This window comes from Achroia grisella, unplaced genomic scaffold (genome assembly GCF_030625045.1).
Source record: "Achroia grisella isolate CSIRO2021 unplaced genomic scaffold, CSIRO_AGI_Agris_v1 utg642, whole genome shotgun sequence".
Lineage (NCBI taxonomy): Eukaryota > Metazoa > Arthropoda > Insecta > Lepidoptera > Pyralidae > Achroia > Achroia grisella.
In genome coordinates this window covers 1,520,963-1,541,234 of record NW_026712979.1, presented here as the reverse complement: position 1 = coordinate 1,541,234, position 20,272 = coordinate 1,520,963, and the positions used below count along the sequence as shown (strand labels likewise).

The 20,272-nt window shown below is 33.2% G+C and overlaps 2 protein-coding genes across 2 annotated transcripts in view; both read left to right on the top strand.

The window, feature by feature from the left end:
- The window catches only part of LOC131849507 (dynein axonemal heavy chain 2), an 88,968-nt gene that overhangs the window by 23,766 nt on the left and 44,930 nt on the right, over positions 1-20,272 (top strand). Inside the window, exons 20-28 of the mRNA XM_059199586.1 lie at positions 223-340; positions 1,002-1,156; positions 1,511-1,686; positions 1,947-2,114; positions 2,639-2,806; positions 3,539-3,764; positions 13,809-13,928; positions 14,943-15,076; positions 15,491-15,761. Of these exons, the coding sequence (XP_059055569.1) occupies positions 223-340; positions 1,002-1,156; positions 1,511-1,686; positions 1,947-2,114; positions 2,639-2,806; positions 3,539-3,764; positions 13,809-13,928; positions 14,943-15,076; positions 15,491-15,761 (1,536 nt within the window). The remainder of the gene's footprint in view (positions 1-222; positions 341-1,001; positions 1,157-1,510; positions 1,687-1,946; positions 2,115-2,638; positions 2,807-3,538; positions 3,765-13,808; positions 13,929-14,942; positions 15,077-15,490; positions 15,762-20,272) is intronic.
- On the top strand, positions 16,768-19,821 carry LOC131849509 (uncharacterized). The gene is made up of 3 exons (XM_059199589.1): positions 16,768-17,071; positions 17,405-17,674; positions 19,253-19,821. Exons 1-3 carry the CDS (start codon positions 17,021-17,023, stop codon positions 19,472-19,474), a joined length of 543 nt encoding a protein of 180 aa, XP_059055572.1. The 5' UTR covers positions 16,768-17,020; the 3' UTR covers positions 19,475-19,821.

Genomic DNA, 20,272 nt, shown 5'->3' with positions numbered 1-20,272 from the left:
GTTATACCTGCGCGAATTTTTTAGCCTATGTACTATGTATAGGCTATATTACTGTAAAGTTTCATTAAAATCCATTTTGTAGCTTTGCGTCAAACAGTAACAAACGTCCATTCATCTACCTATACTCACAAATTTTCGCGTTTTTAATATTAGTAAGATTTTGACTTCAACTCGAATCAAACGATTGATTTATTTTTAAAGCAACATGAATTACATTTACAGATGCCTGCAGATTTAAAAGAGCTAGCAACTGCAATAGCAACTTACGAGCGCTTAGTATCTGATGTTGGTCGATTTGAGAAAACTTTTCCGCCAATCGCAGACGAAATGTTGACCCTTGGTATGTTATTTGTGCCCTTGGTAATTTATGTACTTAATCAGATAGAATAAGTAGCGTTAAAGAAATAGAAATAATCTTTATTCAAATAAACTCCATACAAGCACTTTTGAATAGTCATAATTTTGATTCTACCACTCATTCGGAACGCAGATTCGTCACAAGAAGAATGAGCAAGAAACTTGTGTGTTGCTCTTTTGAATAGATGTTTTTCAATTTAAAGTATCTATGTAAGAAATAAATACCGTATTAGTCCATCAGCGAAATCTAAAGTTAATTTGCACTAGCTGTCCCCGCGGTTTTAATTGCATGCAATTTATACCCTATACGTTATTCTGATGCATAAGCTTTATTATTGTAAATTTCACAAAATCTGTTTAGTGGTTTTTGCATGTAAGTTTAACAAATATCTATCCATCTATACATCCATCCATACTCACAAACTTTCGCGTTTGTAATATTAGTAAGATATCAGTACAAGGAAGGCCTCCAGCAAGGTGGACCGATGATCTGGCCAAGATCGTTGGAAGGCATTGGATGCGATCAGCGCAGGACCGATCGTCGTGCAGATCTTTGGGGGAGGCCTATGTCCAGCAGTGGACGTTTTCCGGGCTGCGATGATGATGATTATGATGACCAGTACAAATAGAACTGTTATTTTCAGGAAAATTTGAAGTTGAATTGAGTTCAGACATGGTGGCACGCCACGAAAATATCCCTGTAATTTGGGCAGAATATTTAGCTGTTTTGGAAGAAGCAAAGAAAGCATTAGAAATGAACAAGGATAAGTTTAAGACTGAGCTATTGGAACAGGCGGAGGTAATTTTTTATATATAGTTTCTCGTATCCTACCTGTCTTTGTCTTTTAGCTAGAATATTCGGCAACCTCGGTGGGCTAGCGGTTTAGCGCACCACTTTATTTCTAATGGACGCGAAATAATTCCGCGCTCGGGACATTGTATTCATGAGTATGATTCTTGGTATCGGTCTGGGTGTTTTCTATATTATGTATACACTTACAAAAAAATGTAAGGATTTATATCAGTTGTTTAGTACCCATAACACAAGCTCTGCTTAGCTTGGGACTACATGTCGTTGTGTGAATTATCCAGGGATATATGTTATAATATTGTTTCTCCCATTTACAATCCATAATTATACAATTATTATCAGGTATTCAAAGAAGTTGCAAAAGAATTTTGCGAAGACTTTTATAAGACTGCTCCTTGTAGCTCGGACATTAATGGCAAGGATGCTATGGCTCAACTCAAAGCTTTCAGAGACCAACTTAATGCATTACGAGCCCAAGAGCAACAAATTCGGGATGGACTAGCCGTGTTTAATTTAACGTAAATTATTATAAATTACTAATGACCATTTTTGATTATTGTAATTAAATATACGTATTTAGCAATATTAATGTTAATATGTTAGTTTAGACCCTACTAACCTAAAAATGAACATAGTAAGCTAAGTATAGCTTACTATGTTCATTTTTAGGTTCATCCATATTTAGGTATTAGGTTACAGTAAATTTATTTTGATTATCCAAGAAATCGGACATAAATCTCTTTAAAATTCAATAAATATTATATTGTTATCATTCTAGGACCCCAGTGAACCTGGACCTTCAAAAAATGGAGAAGGAACTGGAGAAATTAGAGGAAGTTTGGGGCTTAGTATTCCAGTGGGAGGAGTCCTGGGAAAAATATAAAACACAGACTTTCTGGGAGATGGAGACTGGTGAAATGGAGGATAATGTTATGTTCTTATTTCGGTGAATGAGTATTTGTATATACATTATATTTTATCAATTTTAAAATATTTATTTAATAAATTTACAAATATAGTAATTACTTAATGGATTTATATTATTTTGTTTAATCATTGCCATGTGTGAGACCACAAATATTCAATGCGGAATCCTGACAACCGCTACTGGTAGCCTTACGACCTCCTCTATTACTGATCAAATTTCGAGTAACATTTAGTGTACACCCAAATTGCAACACATCTTTTGCACAAAATACACAGAAAGAACTCTATTCAATGCTTTATGATGCCTCGTTCAGAGGCCAAACACGTGTCGCAATATGAGTGTAAACTCAATAACGGTCGGAATCTGATCACCAATAGAGGTCTTTATTCGTAACGCTTTCACTAGTGGTAGTTTCTCATTTGTGGTCTCCCATATGCTGATAATAAATCAATTAAATAATAAATATAACTTCCGGAAAATAACACCTGATTCGATAAAATGAATACATTTTTATTACGTAATGGAACAAATATATGTTTTAGGAATTTCAACCGACTTTCGCGTCAACTCAAGGATAAGGGCTGGGATATTATTGATACAGATAGAATAAAGGTGGATGCTTTTCGAAGAACTCTTCCTTTAATTGGCGATCTGAAAAATCAATGTATGAGAGAACGCCATTGGGATAGAATTAAAACACTTATGGGAGTGTTAGTTTCTATATATTATTAATTCTACTTACTACTAATATTATAAAAACAGCTATATATTTTGCCCATAATATTACCTAACTAGCACTTACCTCCCGTAATGATTTTAAATGTGGTATACATTCTGATATATTTATTTCCAACACTGGGAAAAAATTATAATTTTTTTTTTAAGTTTTTGTATTTTATGTTGGGCTAAAAAGGACTTGTATCCAGAGCCGTAAAATATTAAATAAAAAAAAACTCAGAAATGTTTTGTTTTGTATAGTTTGTACAATGTTATGTGGAAAAAATAAATATTGTCTATTATTATTAATTACAGGAATATTTTTGTGTCAATATTTGAACTCAACTTCAAATTTTCCTGAAAATAACAGTTCAATTTGCACTGGTATCTTACTAATATTATAAAAGCGAAAGTATGTGAGTATGGATGAATAGATGGATGAATGTATACTATACTATATATGTTACTTTTTCACGCAATAACTACTAAACGGATTTTGATGAAATTTTACAGGAATATAGCTTATATATCAAAATAACACAGGCTATAAATTTCAGGCAGTTGAAACCGCTGGCACAAGTGGTACAGAATGAAGTACTTTAACAAATTTTGTTTTTTATTTATTGGATTACTATCCTTCATTTGAAATGGGTACAGTTGTTAAATATTTGTCAAAATATTTGACAAATATTTAACTCGTTTATCTCTTTTTTGTAATTGTACAGAGAATTCGATCAAGATTCTGAAGATTTCAAACTAGAGTTGATAATGCGTCTGAACTTTCAAGCTCATGCAGAAGACATCGCTGAGATATCAAAGGCTGCTACCATGGAACTTAACATTGAAAATGGCCTAAAAACAATTAGAGAAGTTTGGAAGAACACAACATATGAAATGCAACATCACAAGGGAGAGATGTATAGAATTAAAAATGTAGAAGATGTTATGCAGGTTTAGTAATATTTTCTATACTGAAAATTTCATTAACCTTACTTGCTGTCCAGATTGGAAAGATTCTGATTGATTTATTACCAAATTATTTTAGCAGTCATTATTTATTTCGGATTGGTTCAAACTAAGCACCTGAGAGTTAGTATGTAGAATAAATTTGGAAAGTATAATAAATACTCTTATTTTATCGTGACTTTTTTACGTAAGGTGTGATTTCATATAATAATAACAATAGGTATATGTGACACTCATAAAGACATGCATACATATAGGTACATACACATTAATGGGCTTCGGACCATAAGCGTGGTATACACCACCAACCGTAACAAACCAGTAAAAACTGAGAAATAGGACCATAATAATATATATTATATATATATATATATATTATATATATATATATATATATATAAACACCTCTTTGGGCACTTTGTTGATCACGCCACAAGCGAAACACTTGCTGATTCCACCTTTTGCACTGAATAACTTCACACCTATCGCGTATATCTCAGGCGGTATGGCAACGTCGCATTCTATTTTGCGATGCGGCCATATATATTCGTCGATAGTACGATATACTCGACACTTTTTTTACTAATAATTCGTGACTGAATGGCTCCGAACGGCTAAATTTTTGGTATACACAAAGACTTTTTGGCTCTGAATATATTCCAAAAATCAATTAATTATGTTGATCACTTTATATACTCGTCCTTACTGCGATACTTACTTTCATCCGAATATATATAGATACCGTAACGGTCTATCAATTATGAATTTATTAATTTACTAATGTAGATATTTTATATTCGCAATGCTCCATACATGCAAGCTCCAGCAACGGTGGAGGCAGGGTCCCCCCTGCACCGTACACCGCACCTCGCGCACACAAACAAATTAGATATTTTTTGAATACACAAAGACTTTTTGGCTCTGTATATATATTTCAAAAATCAATTAATTGTGTTGATCACTTTATATACTGGTCCTTACTGCGATACTTATTTTAATCAGAATATATATAGATACCGTAACGGTCTATCAATTATGAATTTACTAATCTAGATATTTTATATTCGCAATGCTCCATACATGCAAGCTCTAGCAACGGTGGAGGCAGGGGGGAGCACCGTACACCGCACCCCGCGCACACAAACAAATTAGAATAAATTAAATTCATAAGATTATTTATATATTTCGACTGCCTCGGTGGTCACACCGCTTTACATCCGATGGTCACGGGTTCGATTTCTCGCACGGTGCAAACATTTGTACTCATCGGTCATCGATTGTTTTCATCGGTCTGGGTGTTTTATATGTATATTATATATGTATTTACAAAATAAAAATATCTATTTATATCAGTTCAGTATCAGTCTGTGTTAATTGTCCAGGGCTATTTATTATATTTTTATAAACGGTTATCTTTTTCCATCGCACCGCTCGCTATCGACAGTGAATTCATAGAAATGTCACTCTAAAAACAAAAATAGTTTTGTGTTTTGTATTTCAAATACTAAATGCAAAATAGGTATTTTCAAAATACTTTTTCAAAATAAAGTACCTTTTGAATTTTTGTCCAAACCTCAGATATTTTATTTATTTTAGGTATATCAATCATTACATAGTGTAGTATAAAACAAAGTCGCTGTCGCATCTAACAGTACATAAACAAAGAAAGAAGACTTTTTGGCTCTGATACCGTAACGGACTATCAATTATGAATTTATTATACCTAATCTAGATATTTTATATTCGCAATGCTACGTACATTGTAATATGCGCCTCCATTCATTGTAACGGTGGAGGGACTAAATAGTTGAATAAAACTGAATAAGCAGTTGCTCCACTCTATAGGTATGCGTCGTCGTCGTATGCTGTTCATTTTTTCACTCGTTTTGGCGCCAAGAGAGGGTCACATAGTCGTGGTCAAGTTAAGAACTTATAATTTAATTTTAATGACAATAGATACAAGTAAAAAGTAGGTATTATATTAATGTACGTAAGTACTGTACTTAAAAATATTTATTCTTTATTGTACATTTGAAAAACTTAACACTTAAGGACTTGTACATATACACGTACATACTGCCATTTTCTCTTAAAGACATCCAGAGAAGCACTATTTATCAAATGCGCGGGGTGCACCGACCTTTGACCTTATAACACCTGATTCGCGCGTAACGAATTACATTGCTACTTACATTACTATTTTATAGTGGATATTTCACTATAAAATATTATTATTTCTTTAGATTATGACGTAATAACATAGTTTACATGATTTTAAGGGAAACATACGATAAAAAAAATTCCCGTAAAATGTAAAAGATAAAAAATGGTTATTGTTGGTTATCCTTAAGAGATAGACATATACCATCACGGACTTTTTTGTTGACCTTATATTGATACATCTCGAAGCACTAGACAATACGCATTTTCATTAAACAGTAGTGTATTTTTATTTATTTATTTAACTTTAATGCACAAAAAAATTTGTACATGTGGTGGACGTAATATCTTGCCGCGTTAATTACCAGGCAACTATGAGTGGTGCAGAAAAAGATTATTGGCGGTGCACTAATATAAATAAGAAATGTCAAAAAAAGATATATAAATACAAAGCAAAATATAAATTTTTATAAAAAAATAACAATATACATACATAAATATATATGTAAATATAACCCATAAATGTATAAATATTCTATATAAATGAATACATAATGATCCGATAATCAAATTATAAGTACAGTCTCAAATTGAAAGTAAGAAAAACATATAGAGAGAACTATAGGGATATAACAGAAAGATGTGAAAAAAGGAGAAGGACAGTAAAAAAGTTACAAATTTAAATAATGTTCCCGCAATTTCTGTTTACATGAATTTATTACATTATTATATATATTAGGCATACGACTAGCCTTATGACTGTTACTTTTTTTTTAATCTATACATCTATACATGTAAATAAAATTGGAGTGTCTGTTTGTAATATTGAAATAACCGTTTTTTACTACTTGCATATGAATATAAATACGGTACATACACCAAAATAACATATTTTACAAGTTTTGTCTGTCTGTCTGTCTGTTTGTTCCGGCTAATCTCTGAAATAGCTGGACCGATTTTCACGGGACTTTTTTTGGCAAGTAGCTGATGTAATAAGGAGTAACTTACGCTACTGTTATTTTAGAAAAATAAAATAAATTTTCACGCGGACGAAGTCGCTTTGGCCAGCTAGTCTATAGATATACCGAGATTTAATATTTAAGTTGCTATTATGTTGTTGACAAAATTTTACTGTAATGTTACAATTACGTTATCCTACACAATTTGTATTATTTTGGATGAATAAATAAATAAATAAATAATAATCTATACATCTATACATATAAGTAAAATTGGAGTGTCTGTTTGTAATATTGAAAAAACCGTTTTTTACTACATGCATATGAATACATATAAGGTACATATACCAAAATAACAATTTTTATAATTTTTGTCTGTCTGTCTGTCGGTCTGTTTGTTCCGGCTAATCTCTGAAATGGCTGGACCGATTTTGACGGTACTTTTTTTGGCAGGTAGCTGATTTATAAGGAGTAACTTAGGCTACTTTTATTTTAGAAAAATAAAGTTAAATTCCACGCGGACGAAGTCGCGGGAACAGCTTGTTTTTAATAAAAACGGTTTATTTGATAGAAAAAACATCTTTTTTGTGGTACTTGAGAATGTTGAAGCCTGTTGTTTGTAATATTGAAATAACCGTTTTTTACTACTTGCATATGAATATAAATACGGTACATACACCAAAATAACATATTTTACAATTTTTGTCCGTCTGTCTGTTTGTTCCGGCTAATCTCTAAAATGGCTGGGCCGATTTTGACGGGACTTTTTTTGGCAGGTAGCTGATGTAATAAGGGTACTACCTAGTAACTTAGGCTACTTTTATTTTAGAAAAATAAAGTTAAAAACCACGTGGACGAAGTCGCGGGAACAGCTAGTGTATAATATATTAGAGATACCTACGTGTTTTTTTATTGATGACTAGCTGTACACGGGATTTCGTCCGTGTGGAATTTAACTTTATTTTTCTAAAATATAAGAAGTTAAATTCCACGCGGACGAAGTCGCGTGTACAGCTAGTTGTCGGTAGTCTAGCGATTTAGCTAGCACACTGCTTTGATTCCTGCTTGGTGGTCGAGGGTTCGTTTCCTCGCACGCTGCAAACATTTGTATTCATGAGTAGGATTGTTTGTAACGGTCTGGGTGTTTTCTATGTATAGATAATATATATGTATTTACGAAAAAAATCTTTGTATTTATATCAGTTGTCTAGTACCCATAACATAATCTTCAGCTAGCTTAACTTGGGTCTAGATGTAGCTGTGTGAATTGTCCTGAGATTACTATTATTATTAAATGGTACACAGGTAAACTACTAACTAGGCCATATTGGTGTTGTTTGTTATGGTGGAAAAACTAGTATATATATAAGTTACACGTACAATTTCAAAGACTTATTTCTTCAAAACTACTGGCCATTCTGAAATAAAACTTTAGGGTTTGTATATGTAATGTTTGCATATAAAATATGATTAAAGGTTACCAGTGTATTTACACTTTTACTGAACAATTGTTTAATACTGAAAATATTGTGTGGAAGGCATCAATTACTTTCAGTGCATGTATAGCTTTTCTCTTTTCCTAATTATTATTATTATTAAGTTTAAAGTGGTTGAATTTTACGTAAGGGGTATTTATACATTATTTCTAATTTACCATTTATTTTAAGTTTTTTAAACTCTATTCATCGAGACCTATCTAATGAGTCCAAACACGATATTTCTGCTGTAAGTTTTCGAAGAGTATGTTCATCATCTGATAATACTGGTGCCAGCATGAAGTCAAGGTTAACAGATAACTAATTACTTTTATTTCGTCAAAATCTTTAGATTACGTATAATAAATTCATAATATCGCTACCTATTCAAATCAAAACAAGTATTAGGTACTTCATGTACTAGTATATAAATTCATCAACACACAAGTAAATGATTTTTAAATATATTCAGAGCCAAAAAATCTTTGTGCATTTAAAAAATTTTGCCGATACGGATTCACTATTGCAGGAAATTGTTGAAAAAATATATATCGAGTATCTACTACTATCGACGAATACATTTGGCAACAACGCATGGTCTCGGCCGGAACGGCAACATCGCATATTAGAATACAAAGATAGTGGTAGAACGCGGAACGGCAACATGTTGCCGTTCAGCCACGCTACCGTTATAGTGGTAGAAAGAGAGAGACAGTGGAATCAGCAATATCTACGGATCGTGGCTGGATCAACTAAGTGTGCAAGTTTATATAAATGTATATGTATATATATATATACATTTGTCTTTAATTCAAAGGAAATATAAATAATGAACGCATCACATTTAAAACAGTATAAATAGTTAATAATTTAATAATAAGTTAATAGTTTAATAAGTACGTACGTAATATTATCACATGGTAACAGCACGTATTATGGCAAAAATAAACATCGGCTGATTTGAAAAGATTTATTATAGTAATAATAGTAATCTCAAGACAATTCACACAGCTTCATCTAGACCCAAGTTAAGCTAGCTGAAGATTATGTTATGGGTACTAGACAACTGATATAAATACAAAGATTTTTTGTGGTAAATACATATATATTATCTATACATAGAAAACACCCAGACCGTTACAAACAATCATACTCATGAATACAAATGTTTGCAGCGTGCGAGGAATCGAACCCTCGACCACCAAGCAGGAATCAAAGCGGTGTGCTAGCTAAATCGCTAGACTACCGATAACTAGCTGTACACGCGACTTCGTCCGCGTGGAATTTAACTTCTTATATTTTAGAAAAATAAAGTGAAATTCCACACGGACGAAATCCCGTGTACAGCTAGTCATCAATAAAAAAACACGTAGGTATCTCTAATATATTATACACTAGCTGTACCCGCGACTTCGTCCACGTGGTTTTTAACTTTATTTTTCTAAAATAAAAGTAGCCTAAGTTACTCCTTATTACATCAGCTACCTGCCAAAAAAAATCCCGTCAAAATCGGTCCAGCCATTTCAGAGATTAGCTGGAACAAACAGACAGACGGACAAAAATTGTAAAATATGTTATTTTGGTGTATGTACCGTATTTATATTCATATGCAAGTAGTAAAAAACGGTTATTTCAATATTACAAACAACAGGCTTCAACATTCTCAAGTACCACAAAAAAGATGTTTTTATTAAAAACAAGCTGTTCCCGCGACTTCGTCCGCGTGGAATTTAACTTTATTTTTCTAAAATAAAAGTAACCTAAGTTACTCCTTATAAATCAGCTATCTGCCAAAAAAAAGTACCGTCAAAATCGGTCCAGCCATTTCAGAGATTAGCCGGAACAAACAGACAGACAGACAGACTAAAATTATAAAAATTGTTATTTTGGTATATGTACCTTATATATATTCATATGCATGTAGTAAAAAACGGTTATTTCAATATTACAAACAGACACTCCAATTTTATTTATATGTATAGATGTATAGATTATTATTTATTTATTTATTTATTCATCCAAAATAATACAAATTGTGTAGGATAACGTAATAGTAACATTACAGTAAAATTTTGTCAACAACATAATAGCAACTTAAATATTAAATCTCGGTATATCTATAGACTAGCTGGCCCCAGCGACTTCGTCCGCGTGAAATTTTATTTTATTTTTCTAAAATAACAGTAGCGTAAGTTACTCCTTATTACATCAGCTACTTGCCAAAAAAAGTCCCGTGAAAATCGGTCCAGCTATTTCAGAGATTAGCCGGAACAAACAGACAGACAGACAGACAAAACTTGTAAAATGTGTTATTTTGGTGTATACCGTATTTATATTCATATGCAAGTAGTAAAAACGGTTATTTCAATATTACAAACAGACACTCCAATTTTATTTACATGTATAGATGTATAGATTAAAAAAAAAGTAACAGTCATAAGGCTAGTCGTATGCCTAATATATATAATAATGTAATAAATTCATTTAAACAGAAATTGCGGCAACATTATTTAAATTTGTAACTTTTTTACTGTCCTCCAATTTTCACATCTTTCTGTTATATCCCTATAGTTCTCTCTATATTTTCTGTTTTTCTTACTTTCAATTTGAGACTGTACTTATAATATGATTATCAGATCATTATGTATTTATTTATATATAATATTTATACATTTATGGGTTATATTTAAATGAATTTAATCGATAAAATCGTTGTTAAGTATTAAATTAATTTTAAGTGATATTAACTATTATATTATGCATAAAAAATATTTGTAATAATAAAGAAAATACATTTAAAATGTTTTATAGAAAATACATTTAAAATGTTAATAAAGACAAAAAAAAATAACAAAAAAAATCGGTGGCGGGAATCGAACCTTGAGCGTCCGTTTGGTAAGTTGATTCAAAGGCTTATTAAAATCAAAATTCAAAATTCAAAGGCTTATTTCTTCGAAATTACTGGTCATTTTGAAATAATACTTAGGGTTCGCATACCTTTATCGGATACTACTACTACACGGAGTTTCGTCAAAATAAAATATCTAGGTTAGGTATAATAAATTCATAATTAATAGACCGTTACGGTATCTGTATATATTCGGATCAAAACACTATACTATGAAATAAGAACGAGTATGTAAATTGATTAACACAAGTAATTGATTTTTGAAATATATTCAGAGCCAAAAAGTCTTCTTTCTTTATTTATGTACTTGTTAGATGCGACAGCGACTTTGTTTTATACTATACTATACTATACTATGTAATGATTGATATACCTAAAATAAATAAAATATCTGAGGTTTGGACAAAAACTCAAAGGGTAATTTATTTTGAAAAAGTATTTTGAAAATACCTATTTTGCTTTTAGTGTTATAGTACTTTAACTGATATGTTTTAAGTAACAATGTTTAATTATAATTAATACTACTGCACCAACACTCCGATCGTGCAAAAAAATTTGCTGTTTCATTATTTTTTAGTTCAATTAGTGGTCTACCTAAGTCCTGGGCTAAGGGGGGAGAGTCATGACGCCCCCATGACTCCCATGACCTCCATGACGCTCCCCCCTGGATCCGCCGTTGCGTCTTCTCTTTATTCGCTTAGTAACGTTGTTACAAAAGAAAAGATTCCCGTCCAAAAAAATAATAAGTATTGAGGTTTGATCTGGAGTCACGTTACTCCAGACTGATTTCTATGAATATTTAGATTAGATAGACTATTATTCTTGAAATACTAGCTAGACATTATTAAGTTACTGTAGCCATAATGTAGTAGCCCAAACGTGCCAATGAGGAAGCCCTTGGCAAATGCTGCACCCTGATTGGCCCGTTTGAATTGGATCAAGAACTGCTCGTATGCCAAAAAGGTGGATTTGTATAAAGTCGTGTATAAATCGCGTAATTATTATTATTACTCGTCGTGACAGTTGTGGCTCAAAACGGATCAACATTTATATATGGTCATCTGGCATTAGATCAACAAAAGGCCTCCGGATCAACAAGTGAAAAAGGATCAACAAAAAACTACCTATACGGCACGTCTGAGCCACAAAGTGCCCAAGGGGATATTTATATATATATATAATATAATATATATAAAAACAGATGCATCAATCAGTAAATATCCTAAACTTGCCAACTAGTATATACTATGGCACTATACTGCCAACTACAAAAGGTTATTCTAAATACATGCCGCATAGTCAGAAAATTCCTTCAAACTGATCAGCCCGATATTCATTATATTACATTGACGTTAAAAACAAAAAAATGTTATGTACCTACTTGGCTTAGGCCCGCACATAGTACAGTACGGACCTCGCTTCATCTAAGGAAGGATGACGCCGGGAGTAGGTGCGCGTCACTCAAGGAGTGGGGCTGAAAGGCCCGCGTTGTTAGGGTTTGTGGTTGAACAGCACTCTGCTCCCGCATCCCCAGCGCTATGGCACTGGAGGACACTAAGGGGTTTTAGCCGATAGGAGTCCGACAGTATCTGTGCATCTCCCCCGGGGCGTGCGGATCACCATGACGGATTTCCCCTTGTAAAAAAAATTGTCCGTACATAGCAAAAATACCGGTGAAATCTGAGGAGAAAAATAATAATAATAATTAACTTAAATCAAATAAAATAAACAGAAATCTTAATAAAAACATTTATTTAACAAATATAGTAACACAGTTGTGGCTACATCACTAAATTATCTTGCATTTGGATTTAATTTTGCATGTTATGTACATGATAAAATGGCATTCATCATCTCAGTCAGGAAAACGTCCACTGTTGAACAAAGGCCTCCCCCAAAGATCTCCACGACGATCGGTTCTGCGCTGCTCGCATCCACGTCTTCAAGCGATCTTGTCCAGGTCGTCGGTCCACCTTAGTGGAGGCCTTCCCACGCTGCGTCTTCCGGGCCGTGATCGCAACTCGAGGACTTTACTGCCCCAATGGCTATCTGTCCTACGAGCTTTATGCCCTGTCCATTGCCACTTCAGTTTCGCAATTCTTCGGGGTATGTCGGTCACTCTGCTTCTTCTGCGGATGTCCTCATTTCTGATTCGATCACGCGAGGAAACTCCGAGCATAGCCCTCTCCATTACCCTCTGAGTGACTCTGAACTCAGAGGTTCATACAGAGTTAGCGACCATTGCATTAAGTATGTATATTACAATAAGTGTTAGTGCAAAAACTTTCTGATTATACTTTAAAGTTTAAGTTGTTAGTGAATGCCAAACGGAATCAAGTTCACATATTGTAGTACAAGAGTATTGTATTATTCAATAAATAATAAATAAATAAATATAAAGTTACTCATAGATGTATATGTATATCGTATACAGGCCATAATTATTGATATACAAACTATATTATATTTATGTTTTTGTGGAAAAAATAAATATATATTATTATCATATTGATGCATTTTCGTTTAGTTCCTAGAAGATCATCAAGTTCAGCTGTCGTCAATGAAATCTACAAAATATGTGGAGCCTTTTATAAAAGAAGTAGATTACTGGGAAAAGTCTTTAGGATATATTTCAGAATGTATTGAGGTTTGTATACAATAAATACAGGGGTTGTCAGAAAGGGCTAAGCCGCAAGATTATGGAAATACCCGGTAATGAACAACTTGCCATCATTTACCATCAGATGAGGTAATACCCAGCGCATCCCATTATTAATAAAAAAATAAAATAAAATTTTGTTCTACAACTTTCTCTGAAATACTTTCTTCGAGAAAAGTCGGTTCGCAGTTGTTACATAAAATTACAATAAAATAGACAAAGCCATTAGCATTAGCTAATATTAGTCCTATCATAATATGGGAGTATGTAACAACATTGATAGTTTTAATACATTAAAATCGGAGGAGTGATTTTGTTGTAACCAAGTGCTAACATTCCACAAATCAAGAACGTCGGCAGTTTTTGCCGACCTTTTTCAATAAATAATACATGTTTTTTAATTAAAAAGTAACATGTCTCTTAATGAAAAAGTAATAACATCGTGCGATTTCTATTAGTTCTTAGTGATATGTTTTTTCGGACTACTCTAATGATATTTGCCGCAGCTGGCCTTTACAACTTCACCGGACAATAGGGGGCGAGTGCAGATGGCACTATAAACCCGCGGAAGGACTTATGGAGCGGCTGAAGGCCAACTCCCGCCTGACAGATACGACTTTAGTCTAAGGGCACCGCAAGTTTACACTCTTTCCCGAGGAGATAAAAACGATCGCTCCTAAGAATATCCTTCAATTCTTGTCCCTGACGGGTCTGGGTAGCGAGCTCTGAAAAGGGCGAGCACAATAGATCTATGTAGGTCGCAGTGCTACAGGTGCTACACATCTGACAATAGCCCAAAGAACCCAATAAAAAAAATAAAAATAAAAAAAAGGGCACCGCTAGGGGTTCGGACCACAGCTCAGGCCGTCGTAATTTAGAATTGATCAGAGAGGAATGTGTTAGTGTTACTAGCTGATTAGTATACCCTTTCCGACTAAGCCTGTATAATTAGGTATTTAGATAAATGGACACGGATTCTAATATCAATTGTTCTCTTAATAGATTGCCTTGCAAGTACAACGAAGGTATCTCTATCTAGAAAGTATATTCAGTGGTGAAGATATAAGAAAACAATTACCCAATGAAGTGCAAGTATTCGATGCTCTCACTGCTGATTGGACTGAAATTACTAGCAAGTAAATATAGTATTACTTCCTGTAGTGTATGTGTAACACTGTTATTCGAGATTAACTATAGTTTTTTTGTACTTCTGTAATGGTGTTAGCCGCAACTGGCCTTTACATCCTCACCGGACCAAAGGGGGGGTGTGCAGAAGGCACTCCAAACCCGCGGAAGGACTTATGGAGCGACTGAAAGTCAACTTCTATCTGACGGATACGACTTTAGTCTGGGGGCACCGCTAGGGATTCGAACCTCGGTTCAGACCGTCGTAATCCCCGGTTGAATTGGATGGGAGATCGATCGTAGAGGTGGAATGGGGAATCGATCAGAGGGGAACAATTAATTACAATTACTTAATGGAATATGGTAATGTAACATATATGTGTAGATGTTTAGATAAATGTCTCATTTTATTTATATTTTAACAGTATGAATGCAGGCACCAATGCTGTAGAAGCCTGTTTGTTCAAACCAGCACCGTACGTCTTCAACAAACTCAATAACATGGTCGATAACCTTGATGGCATATTGAGGGCATTGGAGAAGTATCTCGAAACAAAGCGACAATTGTTCCCAAGATTCTACTTTATATCCAATGATGATCTTTTAGAAATTCTTGGCAATTCAAAAAAACCTCAATTGATACAAGTTCATTTAAAGAAACTGTTCGATAATGTGAACAAAATAAGAATCGATAAGGTAAAGTTAACAAAAATTACAATACTAATTGTATATTAATTGTGATAATATAAAATATATATATATATATAATAATAATAAATAAATGACAACAATAAATAAAAAAAAATCTATGAACTCCGCTAATATTTATATAAGGATAATGATTATGTAACTAAATATTAGTACTACCTAATAAAGAAAATGCTGCAAATGTTTATATTATACGCCACATACGAAAGACAATGAAATTTGTGATTCCTTATTCATTTTATAGTTATTACATCGTAAATATTTTAAAGTACACTAGATTAAGAAATCTGCAAGTGTTTAAAAAGGATTTTATAGTAATATTTAGTTTGGAAAAGCTAAATATTGATGTTATGTTAACTATTTTTTTTAATATCGCTTGGTTTCGTTTGTTATATACTTTCATTAGCCATAGTATTTTTTCCATAATTTAAAAGTTACGCTCTTCTCGGTGGAGCACTTGTTCCACCATTTTCCATAAATGTCTTTAGTTGTTGAAACGACCGTCATGACTCCAACTTTTTCCTTCTATTTTGCGATTGATAACATTAATTATAAATTCGTCATGTCGTATCAAGTGCCCTAATATTTTTCCCTGCTTATTCTTAATAATATTTATGATATGTAGAGACATAGACCTTAGATAAGAAATGACGAAGTACCAAAGAGTTAAAGCACTCTTTTCTTTAACCCTTTGGAGTACTTCTTCATTTATTATATTTCCAGCTAATTCTTTCCATTCTTCTCCAATATCCACATTTCAGCTTCAATTCTGTCCCATAGTTAACTATTATATAATCTGTTTTAGTAGTATCATAATTCTACTAGTATGGCAACTTTTTTTTTTGTTTTATTTATCCTTAATGGAAAGGCAAAGAGTCTAAGCCCATACAGCCGTTGTCTTTGGTATCATTTCTGTTAGTATGGCAACTTGAAAATGTCAGTGTCAAATTTTAATTCAATGTCAGTTGTTTACTGTCTTACTACCATTCAAATTTATATTTACACCTCCAAAGTCACATCTCTTAAACATCTAAGTATTATTCCCGGTATTTTTACATTTCTTTTAAATAAGAACAGTTTTAATAAGAACGTAGGTGATCTCCGGAGGCCACTAGTCTCGACCGATTTCTTATTCAAAATATATACAACTGATTCTAGTGATACACAACCTTTAAATATAAGTTTTAACATTATTAACTTAGTGTAACCTAACCTATTCTTTAATAATTTGGTGTTAATAAGACAATATGACAGAAGAGGACATTACTAAATGCTATTTTATTCCAAAAAGCGTAATGGTAAGTAAACAACAATGTTATTTTTTAATTCGTAATATACAAAGTACAAATGTGGAAATTATAAAAGGTATGTTAATAATTAGTTGAAAAACTGCTTCACCACACTGCTTGTGTTGTTCAAGCATACATAGGGACGGTCAGACAACGACAGCAAATTTGTTTTATACTATATAATGATTAATTAAAAAAAGTTATATATAAAAAGCACCAATTGAGCCTATTGTCATTTCTTCTCCATGGAAATAGCTAGCCGAAGTAGGGGTAATGATAAAAACGTGGCAGTTCAAAGGTGACAGAAGAAGCTCTAGAACAATAATATTTTTTTACCTACAGGAAAAAGTAATTGAAGTTACTGAGAGTCCACTTGAGCGTGAATATTTTTTATGCAAACGCAATCTGTGGCGAATGCAAAAGGACAAAATAGAACCATTACGTCTCCTACAGCAGAGTCCGACGAGCCGCAAGTTTCAGTTGGCCATTCACAGAGCCATATACTCTCACAATTGGAACAAGTTGCTATATTTGCTAAGGAAATTTCCTATTTGGCACCATTATCAAATGTGTGGAGGATTGAATATGGATACCATGGTTATTTATATTAGGGTAAGTATCATAATACTTCCTTGTAAAGGTTTTTTTAGGGATGATAATGAAATGGTGCACCCATCTGCGCTAACGGTTTATGCGGGGCACCAGTGGAGGATGATAAGATGAACATGAGGTCAGTTCAGTTAGCCCATCATGATAAATTGACCAGGAAGTTATCATAATGGTTTCCAGGGGGAACTGCGTGGAGATCAAGCGTGACATGGTACATTGTTAGTAATGGGGTCATGAGTCCACATCACTAACAATTCCCTTACTCCCTCTTTGTAAAGATTATGCAAGCATAAAATCAAATCCATGGGAGATTTCGGCACTTTTGAGGAGCTTGATGGCTATTTTAGTCGTCTTAGCTCTTGAAATAGAAAATCATTTATTCAAATAAACGTAATTTAAGCACTTTTGAGTAGTCATAGCTTGGTCATCTCATATTCATCTTATCCTCCACTGGTGTCCTGCCAGCGTAAACCGTTAGCGCAGGCGGGAGCACCATTCCATTCTCATCCACAAAAAAAAAATGTACATGTAGTCTACATGTACAACGGCCCAGATGAGAGGCAAATTGAAAATGGAGCCCAACTTACATTACTGTACATTACATCAAATCAAATTAAGATAATCTGCACATAGTATAAAATGAAGTCCCTTCTGCTGTTCCATTACAGCTGACATGAATGAAATGAAACAAACTACGCAATGTATTATTTGGCAATAGATAGCGATCCAAGTGTACACACCTGCAAAGGGTCTGGTAGCTAGTCTGTACCTCTGTACATCTATACATCTATACATATAAATAAAATTGGAGTGTCTGTTTGTAATATTGCAATAACGGTTTTTTACTACATGCATATGAATATATATACGGTACATAACTAACCAAAATAACACTTATAATTTTTGCCTGTCTGTGTGTCGGTCTGTTTGTTCCCGCTAATCTCTGAAATGACGACCGATTTAGATTAGACTTTTTTTGCCGGGTATCTGAAGTAACTTAGACTACTTTTATTTTAGAAAAATAAATTTAAATTCACATGTATGTAGTAAATACGGTTATTTCAATATTAAAAACAGACACCCCAATTTTATTTACATGTATAAATTATATGTATAAATGTATAGATTATTTAAATTTACTTTTTTGTTATAGGCTCTGATTATATTGCTGATCTATCACCCAACTGCCTACAAGTATAAATGTATAAATTACTAGCTTTTGCCCGCGGCTTCGCTCGCGTTAATTTATCCTCTTAGGGATGGAATTTATCAAAATGCTTTCTTAGGGGATGCCTACGTCATAGTATCTTTATGCATGCAAAGTCTCAGCCCGATTGGTTTAAAATTGACAAAGTTTCATACAAACTTTCATCCCCTATTTTATGCCCTTGGGGGTAGAACTAATCAAAACCCTTTCTTAGTGGATGCCTACGTCACAACATCTATCTGCATGCCAAATTTCAGCCTGATCCTTCCAGTGGTTTGGGCTGTGCATTGATAGATCACTATGCCAGTCACCTTTGAGTTATATATATTTAGATATGTAGGTATAGATTATTTAAATTTACTTTTTTGTTTTAGGCTCTGATTATATTGCTGATGTATCACCCAACCGCCAAAGCTAAATCTTTACTACACGAATACTTCCACATGATCTGTTCATGTCGCACGGACGTTGACAAGAAAGCTCTAAAAAAGGTCCTACTGAGTTTACCTGAAAAATTTATGTTCATAATGAATTCAATTATGAAACACCAATTAAATGACGACTACTCTTTAAAAAGGGACATATTTCAATTATAAATTAAGAGAAATTATTTTTCTAAGTGATATCTGAAGTTTTAATTGATGATAATGAGTGGTGGTGGATATGATGAACACGAGGTCAGGTCAGTCAGCCCATCGTGACATATTCAAGAATTTATGGTTTCCAGGGGGACCGAGGTCAACCTGACATGGTGCATTGCTAGTATGGGGTTATGAGACCATATTACTAAAAATTGCACATTTTTATATAGGTACTAGCTGTCCCTTCAAACGTTGTTTTGCCATATAAATTAATAACGCTATACAAAAAAAGGGGTTGGTGAAGAAAGGTGAAAATTTAGGGTTGTATGTATTTTTTAATGACACATAATAAAAAAATATAAATAAAAAAAAAATATGTTAGGTGTGGACAACCCTTATCACTTAGGGGTATGAAAAATAGATCATAGCCGATTCTCAGACCTACTATACCTATTTAAAATTTCATAAAAATCAATGAAGTCGTTTCAGAGGAGTATGGTAACATTGTGACACGAGAGTTTTATATATAAGATTTATTTTTCTACCAATGTTTGCTGTATTTTTTTTATAGTTTTCATGTTTCAAAGGCAAAAGTTTTCATGTACGGGATTTTCATTTGATGTTAGACATAGACACCTATATAAATACCTATGCATTGTAAATAAACTGACTTTTAAAAAAAAGTAATTCAGTTGATTTTCTTGGCAGTTCTTCTCAATTGGATCTATATACCGAACTGGACGAAATAAAAATATAATGTAAAAACTCGACGTTCATAAGCGGCTAAAATGCCCTACATGAATTATTTTTGAA